The 18859-nt window shown below is 50.3% G+C and overlaps 1 protein-coding gene across 1 annotated transcript; it reads right to left on the bottom strand.

Moving 5' to 3' along the window:
* Positions 1-1485: 1485 nt before the first annotated feature.
* On the bottom strand, positions 1486-3087 carry LOC138353849 (uncharacterized transmembrane protein DDB_G0289901-like). Its single transcript, XM_069307277.1, has one exon. It carries the CDS (start codon positions 3085-3087, stop codon positions 1486-1488), a length of 1602 nt encoding a protein of 533 aa, XP_069163378.1.
* Between the last annotated feature and the right edge of the window lie 15772 nt (positions 3088-18859).

Genomic DNA, 18859 nt, shown 5'->3' with positions numbered 1-18859 from the left:
CCCCCGACCCCCAGCAACATGGCCACCACCCACGACCCCCAGCAACATGGCCACCACCACCCCCGACCCCCAGCAACATGGCCACCACCACCCCCGATCCCCAGCAACATGGCCACCACCACCCCCGACCCCCAGCAACATGGCCACCACCACCCCGACCCTCAGCAACATGGCCACCACCACCCCCGACCCCCAGCAACATGGCTACCACCACCCCCGACCCCCAGCAACATGGCCACCACCACCCACGACCCCCAGCAACATGGCCACCACCACCCACGACCCCCAGGAACATGGCCACCACCACCCACGACCCCCAGCAACATGGCCACCACCACCCACGACCCCCAGCAACATGGCCACCACCCACGACCCCCAGCAACATGGCCACCACCACCCACGACCCCCAGCAACATGGCCACCACCACCCCCGGCCCCCCAACACCTCTGCAACACCTCTGCAACACCTACAAGGTACGCCACTGCCCTCTCAGTATTTAGGGGTGACTACAGTGCTATACTCTAGCGGCAGCGGCGGAGGTGGAGCCAAGACCCAGGCAGCTCCTCCTCCCCGGGTGATACACATCTCACCAGGAAATATCACCAGGCGGAGGAGACGCCGCTATATACAGCGAGGAAATACCTCATGAGTTGCCCCCGCTCCTGTGCCAGGTAAGCTACGGGCTCACCATAGCCCGTGCTACTTGCCCCGCTCCTGTGCCAGGTAAGCTACGGGCTCACCATAGCCCGTGCTACTTGCCCCGCTCCTTTGCCAGGTAAGCTACGGGCTCACCATAGCCCGTGCTACTTGCCCCGCTCCTGTGCCAGGTAAGCTACGGGCTCACCATAGGCCGTGCTACTTGCCCCGCTCCTGTGCCAGGTAAGCTACGGGCTCACCATAGCCCGTGCTACTTGCCCCGCTCCTGTGCCAGGTAAGCTACGGGCTCACCATAGGCCGTGCTACTTGCCCCGCTCCTGTGCCAGGTAAGCTACGGGCTCACCATAGCCCGTGCTACTTGCCCCGCTCCTGTGCCAGGTAAGCTACGGGCTCACCATAGCCCGTGCTACTTGCCCCGCTCCTGTGCCAGGTAAGCTACGGGCTCACCATAGCCCGTGCTACTTGCCCCGCTCCTGTGCCAGGTAAGCTACGGGATCACCATAGCCCGTGCTTCTTGCCCCGCTCCTGTGCCAGGTAAGCTACGGGATCACCATAGCCCGTGCTACTTGCAACTTGTTCAGAGTAGCTGAATCTGTAACAACCTCATGAGTCACTACCACCATCCTCGGTGACCACACAGACGCTACCACAACCACCACCACTATACAACTACCATCACTTAAGATGCTATAACTACCACCTCCCCCCCCCCCCCGCTAATGACATCTGCCTGCTACCAACACCACTGATATTACCCACTACCACTATCACCACCATTCGCCCACAAGTGATAGTGACAAATGGCGGCCGGCGGCAGCGTGTCACCATCACCACCGGCAGTGATGGTGACACTCTGGTGTACAAGAGGCCAGGGTACTACTAGCAGTGCCACCAGAGGCCAGGGTACTACTAGCAGTGCCACCAGAGGCCAGGGTACTACTAGCAGTGCCACCAGAGGCCTGGGTACTACTAGCAGTGCCACCAGAGGCCAGGGTACTACTAGCAGTGCCACCAGAGGCCAGGGTACTACTAGCAGTGCCACCAGAGGCCAGGGTACTACTAGCAGTGCCACCAGAGGCCAGGGTACTACTAGCAGTGCCACCAGAGGCCAGGATACTACTAGCAGTGCCACCAGAGGCCAGGGTACTACTAGCAGTGTCACCAGAGGCCAGGGTACTACTAGCAGTGCCACCAGAGGCCAGGGTACTACTAGCAGTGCCACCAGAGGCCAGGGTACTACTAGCAGTGCCACCAGAGGCCAGGGTACTACTAGCAGTGTCACCAGAGGCCAGGGTACTACTAGCAGTGCCACCAGAGGCCAGGGTACTACTAGCAGTGCCACCAGAGGCCAGGGTACTACTAGCAGTGCCACCAGAGGCCAGGGCACTACTAGCAGTGCCACCAGAGGCCAGGGCACTACCAACAGTGCCACCAGAGGCCAGGGCACTACCAACAGTGCCACCAGAGGCCAGGGCACTACCAACAGTGCCACCAGAGGCCAGGGCACTACCAACAGTGCCACCAGAGGCCAGGGCACTACCAACAGTGCCACCAGAGGCCAGGGCACTACCAACAGTGCCACCAGAGGCCAGGGCACTACCAACGGTGCCACCAGAGGCCAGGGCACTACCAACGGTGCCACCAGAGGCCAGGGCACTACCAACAGTGCCACCAGAGGCCAGGGCACTACCAACGGTGCCACCAGAGGCCAGGGCACTACCAACGGTGCCACCAGAGGCCAGGGCACCACCAACAGTGCCACCAGAGGCCAGGGCACTACCAACAGTGCCACCAGAGGCCAGGGCACTACCAACAGTGCCACCAGAGGCCAGGGCACCACCAACAGTGCCACCAGAGGCCAGGGCACTACCAACAGTGCCACCAGAGGCCAGGGCACTACCAGCAGTGCCACCAGAGGCCAGGGCACTACCAGCAGTGCCACCAGAGGCCAGGGTACTACTAGCAGTGCCACCAGAGGCCAGGGCACTACCAGCAGTGCCACCAGAGGCCAGGGCACTACCAACAGTGCCACCAGAGGCCAGGGCACCACCAACAGTGCCACCAGAGGCCAGGGCACTACCAGCAGTGCCACCAGAGGCCAGGGCACTACCAGCAGTGCCACCAGAGGCCAGGGTACTACTAGCAGTGCCACCAGAGGCCAGGGCACTACCAGCAGTGCCACCAGAGGCCAGGGCACTACCAACAGTGCCACCAGAGGCCAGGGCACTACCAGCAGTGCCACCAGAGGCCAGGGCACTACCAGCAGTGCCACCAGAGGCCAGGGCACTACCAGCAGTGCCACCAATGGAAGGTAGGAGCAAGCTGGCACACCCACAATACCATGAAATAATATATGTTTCAAGCTTTTGAGGAAGTGTCGTGGTCTCCGTGTCTGGCCTTAGTTTGTGTGTGTCGAGCTGGCGCACCATCCCTGCCTGCCAGGTGAGGGTAGGCTCCCCATCCCTGCCTGCCAGGTGAGGGTAGGCTCCCCATCCCTGCCTGTCAGGTGAGGGTAGGCGCACCATCCCTGCCTGCCAGGTGAGGGTAGGCTCCCCATCCCTGCCTGCCAGGTGAGGGTAGGCTCCCCATCCCTGCCTGCCTGGTGAGGGTAGGCTCCCCATGCCTGCCTGCCAGGTGAGGGTAGGCTCCCCATCCCTGCCTGCCAGGTGAGGGTAGGCTCCCCATCCCTGCCTGCCTGGTGAGGGTAGGCTCCCTATCCCTGCCTGCCAGGTGAGGGTAGGCTCCCCATCCCTGCCTGCCAGGTGAGGGTAGGCGCACCATCCCTGCCTGCCAGGTGAGGGTAGGCTCCCCATCCCTGCCTGCCAGGTGAGGGTAGGCTCCCCATCCCTGCCTGCCAGGTGAGGGTAGGCGCACCATCCCTGCCTGCCAGGTGAGGGTAGGCTCACCATCCCTGCCTGCCAGGTGAGGGTAGGCTCCCCATCCCTGCCTGCCAGGTGAGGGTAGGCTCCCCATCCCTGCCTGCCAGGTGAGGGTAGGCTCCCCATCCCTGCCTGCCAGGTGAGGGTAGGCTCCCCATCCCTGCCTGCCAGGTGAGGGTAGGCTCCCCATCCCTGCCTGCCAGGTGAGGGTAGGCTCCCCATCCCTGCCTGCCAGGTGAGGGTAGGCGCACCATCCCTGCCTGCCAGGTGAGGGTAGGCGCACCATCCCTGCCTGCCAGGTGAGGGTAGGCGCACCATCCCTGCCTGCCAGGTGAGGGTAGGCTCCCCATCCCTGCCTGCCTGGTGAGGGTAGGCTCCCCATGCCTGCCTGCCAGGTGAGGGTAGGCTCCCCATCCCTGCCTGCCAGGTGAGGGTAGGCGCACCATCCCTGCCTGCCAGGTGAGGGTAGGCGCACCATCCCTGCCTGCCAGGTGAGGGTAGGCGCACCATCCCTGCCTGCCAGGTGAGGGTAGGCTCCCCATCCCTGCCTGCCAGGTGAGGGTAGGCTCCCCATCCCTGCCTGCCAGGTGAGGGTAGGCGCACCATCCCTGCCTGCCAGGTGAGGGTAGGCGCACCATCCCTGCCTGCCTGGTGAGGGTAGGCTCCCCATCCCTGCCTGCCTGGTGAGGGTAGGCTCCCCATGCCTGCCTGCCAGGTGAGGGTAGGCTCCCTATCCCCGCCTGCCAGGTGAGGGTAGGCTCCCTATCTCCGCCTGCCAGGTGAGGGTCGGGTAGGTAGCCTTCCCTTACCCACCAACTAGGTGGAAGCCGCCACTCAGCTACCCCCCCCCCCTCCCCTCCCGTGCAACAGGTGATGCCACCAAGGTGATGGGAGTCACCTGGGAGGCTGGGATGGTGCCACTCCTCCACCTTCCTCTGCCCGAATGTGGTGCCTCCATGCCAGAGTCTGGCCCCACCCGTGGCAGGCCATGAGGAGGAACGCTCAGCAATATGACAGGACTCCACTCCAATCATCACTCAGTCCCACACTCAGGTCGCTATTCCCTCCCCCTCACTCGGGGCCCTCAATAAGGCCTCCCACTCGGGCCCCTCACTCAGGCCTCCCACTCGGGCCCTCACTCAGGCCTCCCAGTCGGGCCCTCACTCAGGCCTCCCACTCGGGCCCCTCACTCAGGCCTCCCACTCGGCCCCTCACTCAGGCCTCCCACTCGGGCCCTCACTCAGGCCTCCCACTCGGGTCCTCACTGAGGCCTCCCACTCGGGCCCTCACTCAGGCCTCCCACTCGGGGCCCTCACTCAGGCCTCCCACTCGGGCCCTCACTCAGGCCTCCCACTCGGGCCCTCACTCAGGCCTCCCACTCGGGTCCTCACTCAGGCCTCCCACTCGGGCCCCTCACTCAGGCCTTCTCAGCTAACTTCCCTCAGTCTTATCTCGTTCCACAGGCACGTCAGCCCCGGACTGAGCCCTGTTGCACATCTTTGGAACTTGTTGAGTCTGGTTTTGCGAGTTATCAAACGGAGTTCCATATGTCGTAGCTGCATAGTCAAGTATATGTCTCACGAACGTTGTTCATACCCCCCCTCAACACTCTTTCTTCGGAGTTTTTGAAGACCATCCGGATCCTGACCAGTCTGAGATAAGCTCTGGATGTTATTATGTTATTATGTTTATTATGTTATTATATGTGAGTGTTGTAATGTTTAGTATGAGTGTTTGTTTGTCCACGTTGCAGGTGTAGTGGTCTGTCTTCTCTTCATTGTGTTCTGCTACAGGAATCTTCTCCCTCCTCTTCTTGTACTGATAACTTTGCATTTGTTTTGGTTAAAGTCTAATAGCCCTTTTCCAGACCACCTCTGGAGTGCGTAGTTCATTTTGCAGTGTATGACTGTCACTGAAGGGAATATGGCCCCGGTACACACCTTGTGGTACTCCCCTTCTTACCCGATATCACCTCTCTCACTATGACTGTTTCATCCCTCCTGAGAGGTACTCCTTCGCACTCTTTACCACTCTTCCAGCTGCGTTTTTCTCCTCTGAGTGAGTGAGTGAGTGAGTGAGTGAGTGAGTGAGTGAGTGAGTGAGTGAGTGAGTGAGTGAGTGAGTGAGTGAGTGAGTGAATAAGCGAGTAAGTGAGTGAGTGAGTGAGTGACAGCCTTCAAGTGAGCGACAACAGTGCTGATAACACTGAAACAATGAGTGGCCTCAGGGACCTACACACACACACACACACACACACACACACACACACACACACACACACACACACACACACACACACGAGCCTCCTAATCACGCTGGCAAATCAAACCAGCGTATCTGGAAGAGTGGAGGCGACGGAACACGTCTCAGAAAGCCAGGGGGGGCGGCGACAAGGACCTCACAAGAGACCCGGTGAATGGTATACCACGACGGCCTGTCCTTCGCGGGACATCGTCAAATGACAGTGAAACATATACACAGTTTAAACTGTGAATATGTCTCACTGTCATCAAATGACAGTGAAACATATACACAGTTTAAACTGTGAATATGTCTCACAATCTCAACAAACGGTTAAACAGTTGATGAAGGTTGAGATAGATCAACTACCCAACAAGGACCCCTTCAGAGAGTGAACTGAGTACAATGCCACTAACAAAGAAAGAGGTAAGGCCACAGCCCCTAGAGGGGCTTGACGAAACAAAGGCACATAAGAGGATCTCACATGTATCCTTAAAAAGCTTGCTTAAATCCTATACAAACCCCTCACAATGGTCTCCACTGGGGTGGTAGGACACAGGTGGGGGGGGGGAAGAGACACATGTCACTCCAGTATGCAGGGAGAACACACTCCACTACACACACGTGTCCTTAACCATACTGCCATGAACAATTATGGGAAAAAACTAATGGAACACTTGCAGTTAATTAATTTTAGGTGAAGGCCCGAACAGGGGTTCAGAGAAGTCATGCCTGGCAAACCTCTTGGAGTTCTACGATAGAATGACTGAGCTCAGACAAGTCGGGTTGACTGAGTACTGTCAAGTGTTTGAAACCATGTGACACTATCAGGAAACATGTGACACTGTAACACGATAGCATGTGACACTGTAACATGATAGCATGTGACACTGTAACATGATAGCATGTGACACTGTAACACGATAGCATGTGACACTGTAACATGATAGCATGTGACACTGTAACATGATAGCATGTGACACTGTAACATGATAGCATGTGACACTGTAACATGATAGCATGTGCCACTATAACATGATAGCATGTGCCACTATAACATGATAGCATGTGCCACTATAACATGATAGCATGTGACACTATAACATGATAGCATGTGCCACTATAACATGATAGCATGTGCCACTATAACATGATAGCATGTGCCACTATAACATGATAGCATGTGCCACTATAACATGATAGCATGTGCCACTATCAGGAACCATTTGACACTGTCACCACATACAAGGCTCCTGTGGAAGCTAAAGAACCAGGCTGGAATAACAGACAGAGTGCTCACAGTGTGTGTGAAAAATTATTTCCAAATGCAAGACAATAAGAGAGGGAACCCATCTTAGTCCGTCCGACAAAGTCCAACAATGATCAGTGCCTGAAGCAGATAACTTAGTGAATTGGTCACTAGTGACGGTGAGCTTTTACGGGATCACCATAGCCCGTGCTACATGGACACTTCGTTCTTAGTAGCTAAATCGAAAACAAGAACAAGCCAGAAGCAATGATTGCCTCGTATGCATGAGAAACATAACTCATGAACTATTCACTTTGCTATCAGTGTTTTATGATTGAGTTGATAGGGAGACTCAAGATGAATCAAGTGTTGATAGAGACTCTAGTATGATTGATAAGTTGCAGGATGGGTCTAAAAAGTGGTTGCTAGACTTTAATGCAGACAACTGCAAGGTCGTGAGGACGGGGAAACGAGTAAGGCGTCCAGATAAACAACACGTAATGAAAGAGAAGATCTTAACAAAGAGTAAAATAAAGATATCTGGTAGGAGACATATCACTCATCCTATCTAGTGAGGTATACACAAATATAACCACATCAGCAGCATATGCTAAGCTGGAGAATATTACGACCGCATTCAGAAACCTGGATAAGGTTTACTTTACAATGCTATAAGGCCAACCATTGCTTGATCTGATAGCACCAGGGTCAATCCCTCACCCCACACCCCCACCCCCACTCCCCACCCCCACCCCCACTCCCCACCCCCTACCCCACACACCCCACACCTGGGGTGTGTGGGGTATCCACCTAGGGGCCTGGTGGATAGCGCGTAGGACTCGTAATTCTGTGGCGCGGGTTCGGTTCCCGCACCAGGCAGAAATAAATGGACAAAGTTTCTTTCACCCTGAATGCCCCTGTTATCTAGCAGTAAATAGGTACCTGGGAGTTAGTCAACTGTCACGGGCTGCTTCCTGGTGTGTGTGTGTGTGTGTGTGTGTGTGTGTGTGTGTGTGTGTGTGTGTGTGTGTGTGTGTGTGTGTGTGTGTGTGTGTGTGTGTGTGTGTGTGTGTGTGTGTGTGTGTGTGTGTGTGGTGTGGGAAAAAAATAGTAGTTAGTAAACAGTTGATTGACAGTTGAGAGGCGGGGCGAAAGAGCAAAGCTCAACCCCCGCAAACACAACTAGGTAAATACAACTAGGTGAATACACCCTCAACACCTCAAAAAACAGGTTTGCTACGACTCAAATCTCAATATCTGAAGATACTGAACTAGAAAATTCACTGCGGGAGTTGAACCTAATGAGAATGGAAGAATGAAAAATAGAGAAGGAACATAATCCAGACATACAAATTACTCAGAAATCAGTGAGAGACTGTTAGCTTGAGCAGCAACGTAACGAGAAGGTAAACAGGGAATCGACACTGGGATGCGCGGAAACGTCTTCACTGTAAGGCCAGTAAGCCAGTGGAACCAACTAGAAGTTGTAAGAGATCACTGCAGAGGAAAACCCAGGTTCCCAAAGCATTGCTAAACCCAAAACAATTTAGACGTCAGAGCTAAGAGATTAATGAAAAATTAGAGAGACATTAATGAATGGTTAATGAAGAGATTAATGAATGATTCATGAAACCATTCATTATGAGATGTGTCAGCAAGAGTCATTATAGAATCATACGTAAAGACGCAACAACCAAATCCACCAACATGAGTGTTAGAACAAGCTGGTTGCCGCCACCACCACTACCACCACCACCCACACGACCACTGTTGTCATGGACACCACCACCACCACCACCCACATGACGACCACCACCACCACTGTTGTCATGGACACCGCCACCACCACCACCACCACCACCACCACCCACACGACCACTGTTGTCATGGACACCACCACCACCACCACCACCACCACCACCACCACCACCATCCCCCACATGGCGACCACCACCACCACTGTTGCTACCGCCTTACTGTAACACGCAACAAAGGTTAACCTTATTCCGTGCCTAATGGAACAATGGGGGTTAAATCAATTTCCTCTCCAATTAAGGCCTCCATCTCTGGCACGTAACGAGGGAGGGGAGTCACCAGGAGAGACGGAGGAGGGTAGGGAGGAGGGGGACGAGGAGGAGGAGGAGGAGGAGGACGAGGAGGGGGACGAGGAGCAAGAGGAGTAAAAAAAAGAAGAGATAAAGAGACCAAGACAAATTCCAAGGGTCCCGTATATGACATATGAGAACTCTCACAACCAGAAAACACCAGACAACTATCACCTCTACCTTCTCCCCCCCCCATCACCCTCTCCCCATCCCCACTAACCCCCTCCCCATCCCCACTAACCCCCTCTCCATCCCCACTAACCCCCTCCCCATCCCCACTAACCCCCTCCCCATCCCCACTAACCCCCTCCCCATCCCCACTAACCCCCTCCCCATCCCCACTAACCCCCTCCCCATCCCCACTAACCCCCTCCCCATCACCACTAACCCCCTCCCCATCCCCACTAACCCCCTCCCCATCACCACCAACCATTGCCCCCCTCCCCAACAACCCTCCCCCCCTCATACAACCAACCCTCACCACACAACCAACCAACATCCACCACCACCACCAACATAACATATATTAATTTCTAATACACAACTGTTCCTGAACCATTAACAGTGAGGCTGACCAGCAGCTCCCCCCCCCCCCCCCCCTCATCAACATATATTCCTCATCCTGGTAAAACTAATATTCTCATTAGAATACACAACTGCTAAACCTATTTAACAGTCTTATAGGAAATGTGGGGGTTAAAATCCATTAGGAAATAGTCAATATTAATGCTATATAATGGGATAGATCCTGAACCTCTAGCCTCCTCAAGCACACACACACACACACGCTACTGACTTAATCCGGAAAAAGTCCAAAGTTAAAAAGTCCATCCTTTGATAAAAAAAAATTATCTTCTGAGATGGGGATATTTTAGCATCACATATATGGCTCTGGACACACACTATGCAACCTTGTATACAATGGGTTTTGATCCCATTGTATACAAAACCCATACAATGGGTTTTGTATATGAATCAATGTTGTCATTGATTCATCACATTCTTGTGATTACCTTCTACATCGACAGGTTGTCTGGTGAAAAATCATTCACTTATGGAAAGAATGGGTATAAAAAAATATATATTCAATCAGCCTTCAAATAATATTCCTTGTTCAGATATCCTCATGCTAAGTTTGTGTACAAGGCAGTCACGCCCCAAACAACAGTCATCAATCACCAGTTACTGCGTTAAAGTGGTGTGATTGGAAGTAGTAACAGGTACTCATCCCAGTCAAATGGTCCTTCGAACCAGATAAGAAAGTACCGTGTACCTAAAATGGTCCATGATAAGTATGGTCTTCTTGGTGAAGGGGCTAGATTGGCAAGGGCGGTCTTTCCAAACATATAAGTGAAAGAACATTTAGTCACAAATGGTCCTGGTAAGTCTTAATGACACAAATAAAATGGCCAGGGCTCTTATAATTAAAGCTCAGACTTTAATGTAGTCTAATCAATTTATACAGACCAAATCTGTATCCAGGTAAAAGGTGAGGTGAATGAGGCAATTTAATCATGCATCAAGATCCTAGATGACCCAATAATTGTAAATCAGAAGAAAATTACTTCTTCCTGTAGTGAACTCATAAATAACTACCATCAATAATTTTATAACCATTATAGAGGGACAGGGACAGAGGGGAGGGGAGGGACATTATAAACATAATAATTTCAACATTTTTTATCAATTATTGCCTGGATTTGTATCTCAGTTGACTCAAGTCTTTGTGGGCTTCATCACTATCAAATATTTTTAAGACATCCAATATTAACATAGACTTTTTAATATACATCAGTTGTTAAGCCACACATGGCAGAATTATCATTCGTATATTGCTGAGAAATCATTAATTTGTGGAAAATCTTAATATAAATAAATACATTATATATTAATTTGCATCAATATTTTATATTTCAAATACTACATCAATAATTATTTTGAAAATAGTTTTTTTTTACATTTGTATTGTCAAAGCTTTTTTTGTAAACACCATGCTTAGGTACACGTATATTTATGCAGTTATCCTAGACTATATACAAGGTTGCATAGTGTGTGTCCAGAGCCATATATGTGATGCTAAAATATCCATATCTCACAAGATAACTTTTTTTTAACACATTTAGGTACATGTGCATTTGTGCAGCCACCCTAGACTATATGAAGGGGAGTAGTAGGCATCCATCAGTCTCAGGAGACTATGGAGTTGTGCTCTGGTTGTCGGTCTGGAGTGGCCTCTCCAAGGGCGCAAAGCCATGGCAGGTTGATACGGGGAAGAAGCTGTTACCCATGCAGCAGGGTAACTGCATGGGTAACAGCTCCCTCCCTACCCTCTCCACGGCGCCGAAAGCCTCCAATGGAAAGGCAAACGCCAATACGATTGGTTCCAGCGCCGTCAGTGTGTCAAGCTTTTTTTTATTATTATTATTAAAATATGAGGTACATCTGCATTAGTGCAGCTACCCTAGACTATATGAAGTGGAGTACAGTGTGTCAAAAGAAAAAAGCTAACTAGGTGATGCTAAAAAATCCCCATCACTTTGTAATTTTTTCAAATAAATCTGTGGTAATCTCTCACCATATTTAAGTGTAAATCATTACTGCAGACTGTTATAAGGTAGAGATTCATTTATATCTCCAAGTGAGATCATTAAATTCCATAGAAATATAAGACTTTGTAGTGCCTGTTGTTCCGTATTATAAGGCTGGAAGCTATTTAACTCCTATATTAGAGATTGGATGTAACTCCACAGCTTTTGCAGAGTGCTGGGGGTTAGTTAGCGCATATACCATTACATACGATGATTTAGAAGACGAACTTGCTGTACACAAAACTATATTATAGAACACTTACAAAAAGTTAGATGAAATTTGTGAAAGATAAATATTGTTATCATAATGTAGAGAAGAAAGATAAGAAAGACTTGAGAGTCTTCACCTGTGGCATACTACCCTGGGGGACTGTCTGTCTGTCTGGCGGTCTGTCCATCTGTCTGGTGGTTTGCCTGTCTGCTTGCTGGATGGTCTGTCTGTTTTCCCTTTTTTAGTACATTATTCCTTGTATAACAAAGGGTTTGTAGCCTGCGTCTTGCTCAGAAAATAGTTAACACAAATTGCAAAATTTCCTGACTAAAGCTTTTCCTTCATACAAGATCTGTAATTTGATTAGATTGTTTCGCCTAGCTCCCATCTCTGTCTCTCCTAACTGGCTCTATTTCCTTCACTGTCTAGGTCTCCCTCTTCCTTTCTGTTCCCCTCTCCCTAAATTACCCATTCCTTCACCGTTCCCCTCTCCCTTCCCCTCTCAGCGTCCTTGATAAACAGCAGCAGCTCACGCTACGAATAATAGAGTCCACCACCCACCTACTCACCAGCTTGGCTCCAACGACCAGAGAATCTGCAGCCATATCCCTCGCTCTGTTTACCCTTGGGCTCTCCGCGCCTTCATGACTTCCCGCCAAAAAGTGTCGCATCAGCCAACAGCTGACCCATTTGGCGGGAACTGCGCCACAGACACGCCTTCGGATCTAAACAAGCAAGTGTGTGGTTGACATGCAAGAATAATGCACGAGATGATGGAATGCACTAGCAACACGAGTGAAGACGCTCAACTGTTTTGCTTGGCTGTATTATTTGCATAAAGTATCATTGGATGAAATGTGAATGTGTGTACTTAAATTTTTCGTCTATTTGTACTCATCTTTTTATGCCTGCAGGATCGAGCTTTAGCTCTTGGACCCCAGCTATTCTAGCCGTTTTAAATTATGAATGGAGTTCCTTCTACAGAGTGTTCATTTAGTTCATTCCATTTTCCCACTACTCTTACGCTAAAAGAAAACGTTCTCACATCTCTGACTCATTTTTGATTCTCAAGTTGTTCTATTGTTATTCATTCTTAACCTCTTCTATTTTCCACTCTTTCTATGCCTTAGTATTTTATGTCTCTATCATGTCTCCCCTCTTTCCTTTACTCTAGTAATGTCAGGTCTAGTTCTTAAGTCTTCTTCATAATTCATCCCTCGCAATTCTGAAATGAGCCTCATTGCAAGCATGTACTCACCTAGTTGTACTCACCTAGTTGTGCTTGCGGGGGTTGAGCTCTGGCTCTTTGGTCCCGCCTCTCAACTGTCAATCAACAGGTGTACAGGTTCCTGAGCCTATTGGGCTCTATCATATCTACACTTGAAACTGTGTATGGAGTCAGCCTCCACCACATCACTTCCTAATGCATTCCATTTGTCAACCACTCTGACACTAAAAATGTTCTTTCTAATATCTCTGTGGCTCATTTGGGCACTCAGTTTCCACCTGTGTCCCCTAGTGCGTGTGCCCCTTGTGTTAAACAGCCTGTCTTTATCTACCCTGTCAATATCATGACAGTCATATCATGTGTGTGTGTGTCTGCGTGTGTGTGTGTATGTGTGTGTGTGTGTGTGTGTGTGTGTGTGTGTGTGTGTGTGTGTGTGTGTGTGTGTGTGTACTTACCTAATTGTACTTACCTAATTGTGCTTGCGGGGGTTGAGCTCTGGCTCTTTGGTCCCGCCTCTCAACCGTCAATCAACTGGTGTACAGATTCCTGAGCCTATTGGGCTCTATCATATCTACATTTGAAACTGTGAATGGAGTCAGCCTCCACCACATCACTTCCTAATGCATTCCATTTGCTAACTACTCTGACACTGAAAAAGTTCTTTCTAACGTCTCTGTGGCTCATTTGGGTACTCAGCTTCCACCTGTGTCCCCTTGTTCGCGTCCCACCAGTGTTGAAAAGTTCGTCCTTGTTTACCCGGTCGATACCCCTGAGGATTTTGTAGGTTGTGATCATGTCCCCCCTTACTCTTCTGTCTTCCAGTGTCGTGAGGTGCATTTCCCGCAGCCTTTCCTCATAACTCATGCCTCTTAGTTCTGGGACTAGTCTAGTAGCATACCTTTGGACTTTTTCCAGCTTCGTCTTGTGCTTGACAAGGTACGGGCTCCATGCTGGGGCCGCATACTCCAGGATTGGTCTTACATATGTGGTGTACAAGATTCTGAATGATTCCTTACACAGGTTCCTGAACGCCGTTCTGATGTTAGCCAGCCTCGCATATGCCGCAGACGTTATTCTCTTTATGTGGGCTTCAGGAGACAGGTTTGGTGTGATATCAACTCCTAGATCTTTCTCTCTGTCTGTTTCATTAAGTACTTCATCTCCTATTCTGTATTCTGTGCCTGGCCTCCTGTTTCCACTGCCTAGTTTCATTACTTTGCATTTACTCGGGTTGAACTTCAACAGCCATTTGTTGGACCATTCACTCAGTCTATCCAGGTCATCTTGTAGCCTCCTACTATCATCCTCTGTTTCAATCCTCCTCATAATTTTTGCATCGTCGGCAAACATTGAGAGGAACGAATCTATACCCTCTGGGAGATCATTTACATATACCAGAAACAGTATAGGTCCAAGGACTGACCCCTGCGGGACTCCACTTGTGACGTCTCGCCAATCTGAGACCTCACCCCTCACACAGACTCGTTGTCTCCTGTTGCTTAGGTATTCCTCTATCCACCGGAGTACCTTCCCTCTCACTCCAGCCTGCATCTCCAACTTTCGCACTAGCCTCTTGTGGGGCACTGTATCAAAGGCTTTCTGACAATCCAAAAATATGCAGTCTGCCCACCCTTCTCTTTCTTGCCTTATTTTTGTTGCCTGGTCGTAGAATTCAAGTAACCCTGTGAGGCAGGACCTGCCATCCCTGAACCCATGTTGATGCTGTGTTACAAAGTTCCTTCGCTCCAGATGCTCCACTAGTTTTTTTCGCACAATCTTCTCCATCAGCTTGCATGGTATGCAGGTTAGGGACACTGGCCTGTAGTTCAGTGCCTCCTGTCTATCCCCTTTCTTGTATATCGGGACTACGTTAGCTGCTTTCCAAGTATCTGGCAGTTCCCCTGTTGCCAGTGATTTGTTATACACTATGGAGAGTGGTAGGCTCAGTTCTCTTGCTCCTTCCTTTAGAACCCAAGGGGAGATTCCATCTGGGCCTATAGCCTTCGTCACGTCCAACTCTAGTAAACACTTCCTTACTTCCCCACTGGTAATCTCAAACTCTTCCAGTGGTTCCTGGTTAGCTATTCCCTCACTTACCTCTGGAATTTCTCCTTGTTCTAAGGTGAAGACCTCCTGGAATTTCTTATTCAATTCCTCACACACTTCCTTGTCATTTGTAGTGAATCCTTCCGCCCCTATCCTTAATCTCATAACCTGTTCCTTTACTGTTGTTTTTCTCCTAATGTGGCTATGCAACAATTTAGGCTGAGTCTTTGCCTTGCTTGCGATGTCATTTTCGTATTGTCTTTCTGCCTCTCTTCTCATCCTGACATATTCATTCCTGGCATTCTGGTATCTTTCTCTGCTCTCCAGTGTCCTGTTATTCCTATAGTTTCTCCATGCCCTTTTACTTTGCTGCTTAGCTAGCCTACATCTTTGATTAAACCATGGGTTTCTCATCTTCATTTCTCCGTTTTCCTTTTGGACTGGGACAAACTTGTTTGCTGCGTCCTTGCACTTCTGCGTGATGTAATCCATCATATCTTGGGCCGTCTTTCCCCTGAGCTCTGTTTCCCATGCTATATCTGTTAGGAATTTTCTTATCCCCTCATAGTTTCCCTTTCGGTATGCTAACCTTTTGGTTTCGGTATCCCTCCTCGAGTTCAATAACCCTTCTTCAATCAAGTACTCAAACACCAGTACACTGTGGTCGCTCATTCCTACTGGGTCCTCAAAACCGATTTCTCTTATGTCGGAGTCGTTCAGAGTGAAGACTAGGTCGAGTCTCGCTGGTTCGTCATTGCCTCTCATCCTTGTGGGTTCTCCGACATGCTGCGTTAAAAAGTTGCTTGTCACCACCTCCAATAGTTTGGCTCTCCACGTATCCTCGCCTCCATGCGGTTCCTTGTTCTCCCAGTCAATCTTTCCGTGATTGAAGTCGCCCATGATGAGCAGGTGGGATCTATTTCTACAGGCAGCAGAGGCTGCCCTCTCAATTATAGTGTTAACTGCCTTGTTGTTGTTTTCATACTCTTGACTGGGTCTCCTGTCATTTGGTGGAGGGTTGTATATTACTGCTACTACTATTCTTGGTCCTCCCATTGTTATGGTGCCTGCTATGTAGTCTCTGAACTCCTCACAGCCCGGGATGGCCATCTCCTTAAAACTCCATTCCCTTCTCATGAGTAGGGCCACTCCGCCTCCTCCTCTACCTTCCCTCTCTTTCCTTATTACTGTATACTCCTGGGGAAACACGGCATTCGTTATGATTCCAGAGAGTTTTGTTTCAGTGAGTCCGATTACATCTGGGTTAACTTCTTGTGCTCTTTCCCTTAGTTCACTTGTCTTGCTTGTGATCCCATCTATGTTCGAGTACATCACCCTGAAACTGACTCTCTTCTGCTTCTTTTCTGGGGGGGACCTTTGGGATCTGGGGTGAGTGGGAGCTGGGGGGACCTGGCACGGGGGGATTGGTGGAGGAGGGAGGGCTTGGGGTGGTGGGGGAGAGGGGGAGGGTACAGGGGGTGGATAAGAGGGGGAGGGTACAGGGGGTGGATAAGAGGGGGAGGGTACAGGGGGTGGATAAGAGGGGGAGGGTACAGGGGGTGGGTAAGAGAGGGAGGGTTGGGGAAGCATGGGGGGAGGAGAGGCTGTGGGGGATAGGGGAGATGGGGGGGCTTGGGGGAAGAGAAAAGGGTGGAGGGCTTGGGGGGCGTGGGGGAAAAGGGAGGGCTGAGGTGGGTGAGGAAGAGGGGAGGGTTTAGGGGAGTGGGGGAGAGGGGAAGACTTAGGTGGGGTGGGGGAGAGTGGGGGGCTTAGGGGGGGAGGGGGAGAAGGGAGGGCATGGGGGTGGGAGAGACGGGAAGGCATGTGGGAGAAGGGAGGGCATGGGGGATGGGGGAGAAGGGAGGTCCTGGGGAGAGGGGTGAGGGGGAGAAGGGGGGTGAGTGGGGGGTGGGGGGTGGGTGGGGGGAGGGTGCCCTAGGTGGGTACTTAGTGGGGGGCTGACAGGGGATGGGGCAGGTTGGGTGTCTGTTGGGTAGAATTTGGGGGTGGTGCCCCAATCCCTGTGGCTGTTGCACTGTTTGAGGAGGGTTCTCCACTTCCCTCTGGGATTGTAGGGTTCTGGGTTGTGGTACTCTGATTTCCTTCTCTCTTCCTGCGCTCCTTCCTCGCGTCTGCTGTCCGTATTCTCTCTTCCCTTGTCATATCCCTCTGCAGGAATATTTTCTTGAACTTCTCTACACCTTTTAGACAACACTTCCTTGCTAGCAGTTCCTCTTTCGCGATTTCGCTCATGAAAACCACCTTTATCATTCGGTCTCTGTCCTTGTTGTACTTTCCAAGCCTGAAAACCTTTTCAACATTTCGCTCAGCTCCCTCCATCCTTACCTCTTTAAGGATCTCTTTAATCATGTTTTTGTCCTTGTCTCTCCGCTCCTTTGGTCTGGTCCCTGTTTGTTCTTCAATGCCTGCTACTACTACTGCTCTATTTCTCTCTATCAGCCGGCTAGTACATCTAGCTGCTTCCTGAGAGGAAGCCACTTCCATGGCAACTTCCTTAACCGCAGACCTAGCTTCAGGGCTCTTTTTAAGCATTTCAGCAAATGAGATCTGGGTTGTGGTGGTCCCCTCCACAGTAGCATTCCCATCTCCCTGGGGTACGGTTTGTGCCTGGTATTGTGGAAGAGTCTCCTTTAGGTATCTTATCTCCTCCTTTGCTGCCCTTAAATCATCTTGCAGGTTGGCTACTGTCTCCCTCATTACCCTCAGTCCTTCACTGAATTCATTCTGCATTTGCTGGAGTACTTCCTTCATCCAGGCTTCCTGTTCCATCCCATCCTCTGTGTTTGTTCCAGTTGTGAATTTCCTGCGTTTGGCAGTCAGAGTTCGTCTCCCTTCCATGATTTCCCTATGAGTGTGTGTGTGTGTGTGTGAGAGAGAGAGAGAGAGAGAGAGAGAGAGAGAGAGAGAGAGAGAGAGAGAGAGAGAGAGAGAGAGGAGAGAGAGAGAGAGAGAGAGAGAGAGAGACAGACAGACACAGAGAGAGAGAGGGGGGGAGGGAGAGAGAGGGGGGAGGAAGAGAGAGAGGGGGAGGAAGAGAGAGAGGGGTGGGAGCGAGAGAGGGGGAGGGAGAGAGAGGGGGGAGGAAGAGAGAGAGGGGGAGGAAGAGAGAGAGGGGTGTGTGTGTGTGTGTGTGTGTGTGTGTGTGTGTATGTGTAATATAAACATAGCCATTCACACATATATGAATGCATCCTATATTCGCTTACATTACACGTACATACACATTCAGTCATATACATGCTATCTCCTCAGCATACACACAATTTAACAATACACACACACACACACACACACACACACACACACACACACACACACACACACACACACACACACACACACACACACACACACACATATATATATATATATATATATATATATATATATATATATATATATATATATATATATATATATATATATATATATATATATATATGTCGTACCTAGTAGCCAGAACGCACTTCTCAGCCTACTATGCAAGGCCCGATTTGCCTAATAAGCCAAGTTTTCCTAAATTAATATATTTTCTCTAATTTTATTCTTATGAAATGATAAAGCTACCCATTTTATTATGTATGAGGTAAATATTTTTTTATTGGAGTTAAAATTTACGTAGATATATGACCG

This window comes from Procambarus clarkii, chromosome 60 (assembly GCF_040958095.1).
Source record: "Procambarus clarkii isolate CNS0578487 chromosome 60, FALCON_Pclarkii_2.0, whole genome shotgun sequence".
Lineage (NCBI taxonomy): Eukaryota > Metazoa > Arthropoda > Malacostraca > Decapoda > Cambaridae > Procambarus > Procambarus clarkii.
The sequence above is the reverse complement of the archived record's forward strand: the minus strand, read 5'-3'. Positions and strand labels throughout refer to the sequence as shown.

Excerpts from the sequence above, each read along its gene's own strand:
- LOC138353849 (XM_069307277.1), bottom strand. The coding sequence starts at position 3,087 with ATGGTGCGCCAGCTCGACACACACAAACTAAGGCCAGACACGGAGACC.